The following is a 9,781-nucleotide window of genomic DNA, read 5'->3' on the forward strand; positions in this document are numbered from 1 at the left end:
TACCTTTTTGGAATCTTTGTGATCAGACACATAATTTGGTATAACTGTCAATATGATTGGAGCATTTTTAAATTTTGACCCCTGTGTAATTCTTCATTGACCCCTACCTGGTTGTCATATTGGATTTTTACACGGGCAGCACTTTTTTCTCAAACACTGATTTATGAAAAACCATCACGCCAAATCTGGTGCTTGTATTGCCATGTGAAGGATTGTTTCAGTTATCTGCTGCAGTATCAGAGGTTGTGTTGGTCTGCTGAGCTTCACCGTTAAAAATACAGGAACATATGACTGTCCCAGTATGTTACAGAAATAAATACATACTGTATTTTCTGGATTACAAGTCGCATCGGAGTATTTGTACAAAAATGCTCTATAAAGAGGAAAAACATTTAAATCACACCAGTCTGTAAGTCAGATTTATTTTAGAAACCTGGTGCTACTGCTTCATGCAACAGGAAAGCAAAATGAATTTAATCACTGCATTATTTATTTATCACAGTGCATGAGCTAGCACATGCTAACAAGCTAATTTTCTCTACAATAATTGAACGTTAACTTTCATGTGCATGTGTGCAGCGTGGAATGCTCAAAACTCAGCTGCAAACAATAGCAATGGAATTTCAAAGCATCATTCTGTGCATCCTCAGTTGATGAAACAATCGGTAGACTTAGTTTAATTGTGTGTATCACAAGTCCTAAAAAGAAGATATCACCATCAGCTGTATGAGACATCATAACAGTGCCCACAAAGTGCAGAAGTGTGTTATTGTGCCTGCAAGTTATTTATGACCTCAGACTGATCTTTTGTCTTCATTCCCCTGCTGCTGTAGAGGCCACTTTTGTCCAGATGACACCCCCCCACCCCCTAATTACATCGTTAATGACTGTTCTCCTTAATGATATTTGCTGTCTCTTGAGCAAAGAAATTAGCCAAACAGGGAGCAGAGAATTTGGAATGGCAAGCAACCACAAAGCAGAAGGAATGGGAGACACACAGACGTTGAAGTGGCAGCACCGAAGGATAAGAAGGCCGTGTTTATTCAGAAATCATATTTAGTCAGAAGTCTAAACTGCTCTGCTGTGGCATTTCTTTTCAAACGTGTGTTGAGTCACACTGTTGCTATACACAGTCACATCACTGTCATAGATAGTTAGATAGGTAGGTAGGTACATACGTACGTAGGAAAATAAGTATTTAAACACCCTGCAATTTTATCTTTCACAGTGGACATGCACCGAAGATGAAAATTTCAGACCCCTACATGATTTCTAAGTGGGAGAACTTGCAAAATCGCAGGGTGTTCAAATACTTATTTTCTTCACTGTACTGCTTTGCCCAATACACTGTACACAGACTCCTGGATAATGCAGTTAGCAGGCTTCAAATGTATGCAGACTAGGCTGCTTAGGGTATTATCAATAGATATGATTTGCAGTAGAGCTCTACCAATATGGCTTTTATGGGGCTGATACTAATACCGATATTAGGGAGTAAAACATTTATGATACTGATATAGCTGCCGATTTATGCATAAAAATAGAAACTATTCCTAACATTATCATTATTCACTACCAAATCCTCTTGACAAAAAAATGTATTTGAGGCAGGCAATATGGTCGCTTAGTGGTTAGCGCTGTTGCCTCACAGCGAGAAGGTCATGGGATCAATTCCCACCTGTGGTCTTTCTGTGTGGCGTTTGCATGTTCTCTTCATGTTTGCATGGGTTCCCTCTGGGTGTTCCGGCTTCCTCCCACATCCAAAGACCTGCAGGTTAGGTGGATTGTACACTTAAAATTGTCCGTAGGCATGGGTGTGAATGTGTTTGTCTGTCTATATGTAGCCCTGCGACGGACTGGCGAACTGTCCAGGGTGTACTGCGCCTCATGCCCTATGATTGCTGGGATGGATGAGTGAGTGAGTGAGTGTGTATTTGAGGCTTGATGTTTTACAGTTTAAACATGAACTTTAATTATAAGTAATCCATCCATCCATCCATCCATCCATCCATCCATCCATCCATCCATCCATTTTCTTCCGCTTATCCTAGGTCGGGTCGCAGGGGCAGCAGCTCAAGCAAAGCCGCCCAGACCTCCCGATCCACACACACCTCTCCCAGCTCCTCTGGGGGAACCCCGAGGCATTCCCAAGCCAGCTGAGAGACGTAGTCCTTCCAGCGTTATCTGGGTCTTCCCCGGGGCCTATTCCCGATGGGACGTGCCCGGAACACCTCTCCAGCGAGGCGTCCAGGGGGTATCCGGAAAGATGCCCAAGCCTCCTCAACTGGCTTCTTTCGACATGGACTCCGAGCTCCTCTGGAGTTAATTAAAAGTAACTGTAAATATAAACAACAAACAACTAATGTATGTACACTGCCATTAAGTTGCCTTCACTTCGACTGGCAGTCACCATATCACATCACTCAGCATTTGCATAACATAGACTCCTCGCTATTTTGGCAGTACCGATCTAATGACATAGCAATCACTTGTTTCTTGTCACCATAAAATGCACACTATGATTAAATATGAAAATGCTATGCTTGACAGAATTGTAAATGATGCAGAAGGAGTGCCCTGTGCTGGACAAGCTATGCAATGATACCAGGTCCAACAGCAAAAGTGTTTTTCTTGTTTATTTGATAAAATAAAAGTTTTAACCGAGGATCATCTCTTCAAAAGCCAGCCAGACCAGAAAATTGCTAAGGCCCTTTGGGCAAGGTCTTTGATCCCCTAGTTGCTCCCAACATGAAGTGAGCGCCTTGCAGAGCAGCACCCTGACATCGGTGTGTGTGTGTGTGTGTGTCTGTGTGAATGGATAAATGTGAGGCATAATTATAAAGTGCTTTGAGCTTTTGATGCAGATGGAAAAGCACCATATAAATGCAGTCCATTTTCATATCAGCAAAAAGTAACACTGATACTGAAAGGCTCATGTCGGCCAATATTTCAGTCAACAGAAATATCAGTCGGGCCCCAATGGGCAGCTGCTGAGACATCTGGATGTCAGTACTGCATTTATACCTCAGATTGTAGATCCTAATAGTGTACTGTTACACAGCCTTCTTGTTTTGAATTTATTACAGTTTGCAGGCAAAGCTGATAAAAGTCACTGAATGCCTTATATTTTTTTTCATTTTTTTTAGAGGTTGAAGAAGAACAGAGGGAAAAGCAATGACAGTGGCAATATGAGGAAAGACAACAGCTCTCTCTGTCTGTTTCTCTCCCTCTCTTTCTCTGACTGCCTGTCTCTCGCTCGCTCTCTCTGTCTGCCTGTTTCTCTCCCTCTCTCTTTCTGTCTGCCTGTGTCTCGCTCGTTCTCTCTGTCTGCCTGTCTCTCTCCTTCTCTCTCTCTCTACCTGTCTTTCTCCCTCTCTCTTTGTTTGTCTCTCACTCGCTTTCTCTCTCACTCCGTCTCTCTTTCATTGTTTTTGTGCTGCACAAACTTCAAAGTTTTTGGAAACACTAAGCCTTTCAACTGTAAAATAAATGTATCATCAGCAACGCTCACGCGCAGGATTTTAATGGAGACTTTTTTCCCTTTTAGCAGACAGAATCTCTGTTTGGCTTCTCCTCCTCGGCTGCATGCTGAGCTGGCTTTTCTTAGCGTTTGACAGCCTCGGGACAGTGAAGCAGCTAACTTTTTAGCACATACTTTCAGCAACAATTCAGTTAATTTTTCAGAAAATCCGTGCACGACGAACAGACAATTTTGAACCTGAGAATTTTGCAGAAATTTGCCGCTAACCGCAGCTAGAAGACTGCAGAAGAGAACTCTCTCAAACAGCCCAGCTTCAAGAACCTCCCCTCCTCCCGTTCGGCAGTAAACAAGCAGAGCGCAAACAGCAGTTGAGAAGATTCACAGTGGCTCTTCTCCAGTATCGGAAAATATCGCGGGTTGGATCAGTATTTTTTCTGATATGTGAATTACGTCGGTATCGGAGGCCGATCCCCATACCAGATCATATCAGTTACAACTTTAGAGAAAAACAAGCATTTTCTGCCAGGAATAGTGGAAGCTTTGACAGAGAAGCAAGAAGATGATTCCCAGAATCGGAAGGATCCTTATTTTTAGAAAAGCTCATTCAAACCTTGAGTGTTTTTCTCTAAATCTTTAAATTCACACGTGTTACAAACAAACTCCGGGAGAACCGAAAGGATTCAGTATCTCAAGGAACCCTGATGTGGATTAGTTTAAGGTGGAACTATTAGTTGGACCAGTGACAAGAGAGGCAGGGGAATTTGACCTGTTCTGGATTTTAAGAACTTATCTCACACTGACAGAAACTTATGTCACCGTAAATGATGCAGAAATAATGCATGCGAAAGCATCCAGATGTGCAGACTGATCAAATGTATTTGCATACCAACAGCTGTTACTGCAGCTCATTTTATAGCCTGTACCAGTCTGGGTTGCCCCCCCCCCCCGGCAGAAGCAGTGTCTACATTCAGATATGTTGAATAAAATTATCCTCATTTCTCTGCTGCTGCTAAGCCCAGGAAGGATTGTTTGCCAGTAAAGTTTTGGTTCACCATTAGAGCCTAAAGGGAACTCAGGGGGAGAGCTGAAAGTTTGGCAAAAGCTAACGGGTAGTGCGGGAGAGTTTTTCCCCACAGTCACTGGAGGCTGCATATAATCATCACCCCGTCTAATTCATAGCTCCGTCTTTCTCTTCGGGGGATTTGTTGTCTTACCCCTCTGTTGCATTACATTAGATTAATGCCGTGTGTCTGTCTCAGCCCTCGCTGACCCATTACAGTACACGGCTTAAAGATGACTAACGACCCTGTTCTGTCCATACACTTCGAATAATGTGAGCAAACTCATATTATGTTCATGCCTGTGGGACTGAAGTGTCCAGACGATGAGGAAGTCGACACTCAGGTTTGAGTGTAAACTTATGTGTGAATGTTGAAGCGATTGTAATATATACCATATTAGCAAGCGAATGTAGGACACTTGTATAATGTACAGTGATGTGAAAACGTTTGTGCACCCCTGAGCTTTTACATGTTTGAATTTTTTATACCATCAAAAAATAAATACAATAATCAAAATATCCAAATTTCTAAAATGATGCCCTTCGAACTTGCAGTGAAAAGTACATCATGATTTAAAAGAAATAAAAATCTACAAGCCAAAATGATGCTGTGCATAAGTAAGTGCACCTTCTTGTACATCACATTTAAACAAATCACTTTTATGGGGGCCATACTAAAATACAAAATGGACGAAATGGACTGACATGGGGACTGATAATCATGAAATGGGGGTAAAATGTAATGAAATGGAGCAGAGTGAACCAGACTGACTCTGAATAAGTACTTTTATTTAATTGTTTGGCTTTTGTGTTTTTTGTGAGATATGCTCTGTACATGTACTAGGGGCAGGTGCGCCATCTGGCGTTCAAGAGATGAAACTTCAGTTAATGCTACAGTCTGCTTCATTTCGTTACGTTTTACCCCCATTTTGTTATTATCAGTCCCCATTTCGCGCCATTTCGCTTAAAAATAATGAAATAAACGTACTTAATTGAATCATATTTAATCATATTTGGACTCAGTCTGGGTCAGTTTGCTTCATTTTGTTACATTTTACACCCATTTTGTGATTAGTAGGCTCCATTTTGCTCCGTTTTGTCCATTTCATATTTTAGTATAATCGCTTTTACAGCCAGTTTTCTTCACACAATGCAGGGGATGGATACATGAACATTTGCAATATACTGATTATGTCTTGGACTTTATGTATCTCGGTTATTAAGAAATACAAACAGTGTGTCGCAGTATGTTAAATATGTCCAGAGATGTCAGTTCCCAAAACCTGATTGACTCTACGAGGTGGTGACAAGTGAGGAAAGCCACCAAGACACCAAGACAACCCTGAAGACATTATCGGCTTCTGTGCCTGCGATTGGAGAACTTGTGCATCATGCAAGTTTTGAATTTTGCATCACTACTTATACAGCTTCATAGTAGAGTCAAGCAAAGAAGGATTTTCAAACAGAAACACAGATGAAATCTTGGCTTTCTTCACTCATGTGCCTTCTGTCAAACTGTACCTGAACTTTCAATACTTCTTTTTACGAAAATCCTTCTCTATGGTTTATTATTAGCCTGTCATATAATTGTGGGACTGAAGTGAAAATGGTTACTGAAAACGTAACTTGTACAGTCTTACCCCCTACAAAAAAGGTGACAACACAAGACAACTGCAGGAAGAAAGCAGCAGCGAAAAAGAGAACTGAAGCAGTTTGTAAAGAATAACAAAAATGCAGTTTGCACTTTGTGCCATCAGCTTTGTTTTGACACTTAAAGATGTGCTGGAGAGAACTGCAGCAACCCTCCAGCCAAACTTTGACTGAGGGATAAAAACTACTGAAGAGGAAGAAAGCAGACTGCAGAATAATGAGAACACGAAGCTATGAGAGATGTGAGGAGGATCCTGTCGACATGCTGCCCGACGCTTTGTGGAAAAACTTCAGAGGACTTCTTCAGGGAGTTGTGTTGCGGTGGTCGATGACTGCTTTTGTCTGCCAGGCATTTCATCTTTCTCAAAGATAAACCTTTCTTTCTTTCTTTCTTTCGTCAGCAGTTTTAACATTCATCTTCTTAATCTATTTTTTGCTTGTTTCTTCTGCAGCAGCAATAAAATTCAAATCTAAACATCTGATGAATATTTACGCTGCTCTTACTTTACTTACTTTGCACTTCCTTTACTTTTGATTACCCTGGGGAGTGTCATTAAAAAAACAGAAATTATTCAGGAGAGGAGAAAAAAGTTTATGACAAATCCTGCTTAATTCTCCCTTCTTATGTTCTCGCTCTCTGCAGCGTGAAGATGGTGCTGCTGTGGACGGCCGGTGACATCTTCAAGACTACCTACTTTGTGATCAACGAAAGCCCGACACAGTTCTGGGTGTGTGGCTCGGTCCAGATCGTAATCGACGTGGCCATCCTTCTCCAGGTCCTGTTCTACAGCCAAGACACACGCGTCAAGCTCGGCTGAACGCTTGTTGCTAATGTGCAATGTGAAAAGCAGGCATGTGTGGAAATGACAGTTACAGTGAAGATATGTTGATGTTTAGCATCTAAACACACTCAAAACCTTTGTTATTTGTTCACGGTTGATTCATATTCACTTTCATACATATTATTGAAAAATTTGCAGCTGCCTTCATGTGTAAGTTAGCTAATGATTGTAGCACTGAACATAGACTGATTAACCTCATTCAACCACTGATGGCAAAATGACTTTGCTGTGAAGTGTTTGTTTTATCACAAACATCAGCACTGAGGAGCTTCTTTTTTTTTTCTCAGTATTTTTAGCCTCACCGCGAAGTGCCTGCTAATGGCCAGATCTGTTTGTCTGTCCGCGGCTATATCTTGAAAGTGCAAAGAGCAAACTCAATCAAACCCGGTGGATGAACACAGTGAACTATTCTCTCACATCACAGGTCAAGTCATGGTCATAGGTCAAAGGCCAGTTTCAAATAATGTACTGTCATCATGTATTGTCTGTGATGGCATGTTAAAAAATGCAAAAAGCAAATTTGGTTTGATGTGGTGGATTAATTGTGGGCTGCCCTCGTCCACCGTAGGGCAATGCAAGACCATAGGTCAAAGGACAAGGTCAAATCAGAGCTGCTCATGGTGTTGTCCATTCAGCTGCTCCTGTTTTTTCTTTTTTTTTTAGGGGTTGCCACAGCGGATACAGCCAGATCCAAATTGGTGTTTGGCACAAGTTTCACACCAGATGCCTTACCTGACACAACTCCAGTCTTACCTGGAGAAAAACACACAGCCACTGGTGTTCTGAAGAGGTCTGCCAGCCATGTACTAACCAGGTCTTGCACTGCTTAGTTTCTCAGATCTGACGGGATCAGGCTGACACAGAGCAGACTGGATGCCCAGAGCTGCTCTTGTACTGCCTGAGATTTCTTCAAAATGCAAATTCAGCTCAAAGAGGCGGATAGACTGCGGACTGTCCTCTCACAACACATCTCATGATGAAGTCATAGGTCAAAGGTCAAGGTCAAATTAGTGGTCATTGTTTAAAATGTCTTCAGGACCATATGTCAGATCAGATGTTGTGACATGGTTTTCTACGTAGTCTTACGGCCTCAAAGAGGTTGCTAAGTGGATAAGGAGCTGACCTACCGGTATGTAGACCTGGGTTCAAACCCTGCTCCTGCTGCCTGTCTGTGTCCTTGGACAAAACACTTAATCTACAGTGTCTCAGTCACCCCAGCTATAAATGGGTACTGGGGAAGTAACCTGTGTTGGACTGGCGTCCTGTCCAGGGGGGGTTCGTAGACTCTCAACCTCTTGACGCAGCAGAATCTGGAGAAACACAGTGTAAGACTTACTTCTTCTTATGGTCATTTGGGGCTAACAAATTTACCAGCCCTCTGACATCAATGACATCAAGCGAAGTCAAAAAAAATTTAGCTGGCAGTGGCAAGGCCCTGGAGCACTACATCAGTGTTGGTCCAGCCGTGGACACGCTAACATTACTCACCAACAGCAGATGGACCAACCAGTCCAGTATCAGTATCGCTGCACTGGACTCTGCTGCCTCACTAATGACACTCTCACTTCACACTCCACACCTCAGTGGATCCTTCTCATGATATATGTTTTGGCACAGTCAATTTCAGCTGCATAGTTGAAATTGATTTTGGCCGTTGGCAATCAGCGTGTCAGTCAGGAGGCGGGCAGAGAACATTCACTCAGTAACTACACTGACCTCGGCCATCCATCTCTGTGTCTGACTCCACTCTGTGCTTTCACTGTCAGGCAAATGCGTCAGGCACAACAAATCACAAAATAATTTGTAGACAACATACAATATCCCTTAATGTTGGATGGTGCATTTTGGTTTCAGTGCAAATGCAATGAAAGGGCTGAGAACTCATCTTATTTTTGGACAGATGGGTTGGTAAAAGTTTCTGGTTCAGTGATTTTTACGTAATAACTTGGCAGAGATGTTGATCTTTAAATATTTTTAATGACCATCACTGGCTGCCATTTTAATCACTCTGTCAGTGGGAAATTAGATTTTAAAAGCTCTGATGAAATTCAGCCTACCAAATCAAACCAACTGAGGTTTTGTGTAGTGCTGCAAGAAATAGCTTTTCAAATAGGGATGTCTGATTTGCTTTTAACAGCCTGTTAAATGATTACCAGAGGGGTGATTCTAGGATAGTAATCAAACTTTAAAGGATACCCCCCTCAGAAAAAGCTCTATTAATTAAAGGGCAGCACATGTTCACAATGGAGGTTTCATGATTCATGTTATGTAGAAATGGTAACACACAAAGCGTAAGAGAATATGAGGATCTAATGCATGATGTTAACTGATGTCATGTGATCAGATCATCTGATTGGCCCGTCTCTCACTTCAATTTATCTGCTGTCAATGCTTCAGCTTTAAAGCTGCAGTGGATAGTATGTAGTGCCACCCAAAGATCTGCATTTTCTGGTTCTTCTGTTAGATGGGAGTCAAATATCCAACTGGTGGAAAATATGATAAACATTTAACATGCTCTAAAACTCAAATATTGATGTGTGTTGTTTTGCATCATACATAAATTGTCAGTATCCCAGAAATGCTAACGTCATCAGTGGATGGAAAAATCTATGTTACTTAATTTCCCATTTTTACAAGTGAATAAGAATCAAATTTAAACCCAAATTAGAACTAAAAGTGATATTGTTAACTTAACGAACAGTGCAGCTTTACTTGATACTGTTGACCATAAAATTTTATTACAGAGAT

At 41.6% G+C, this 9,781-nt stretch overlaps 1 protein-coding gene across 2 annotated transcripts in view; it reads left to right on the top strand.

Annotated features, from left to right (window-relative positions):
- Positions 1–8,932, top strand: part of si:dkey-246g23.2 (solute carrier family 66 member 2) — a 128,229-nt gene extending 119,297 nt beyond the window's left edge. For both annotated transcript variants that reach the window (XM_034177030.1, XM_034177029.1), the window contains exon 5: positions 6,835–8,932. In XM_034177030.1, coding sequence (XP_034032921.1) covers positions 6,835–7,009 — 175 coding nt within the window. In that variant the 3' untranslated portion in view covers positions 7,010–8,932. The remainder of the gene's footprint in view (positions 1–6,834) is intronic.
- Positions 8,933–9,781: the final 849 nt, after the last annotated feature.

Source organism: Thalassophryne amazonica, chromosome 8 (genome assembly GCF_902500255.1).
Source record: "Thalassophryne amazonica chromosome 8, fThaAma1.1, whole genome shotgun sequence".
Lineage (NCBI taxonomy): Eukaryota > Metazoa > Chordata > Actinopteri > Batrachoidiformes > Batrachoididae > Thalassophryne > Thalassophryne amazonica.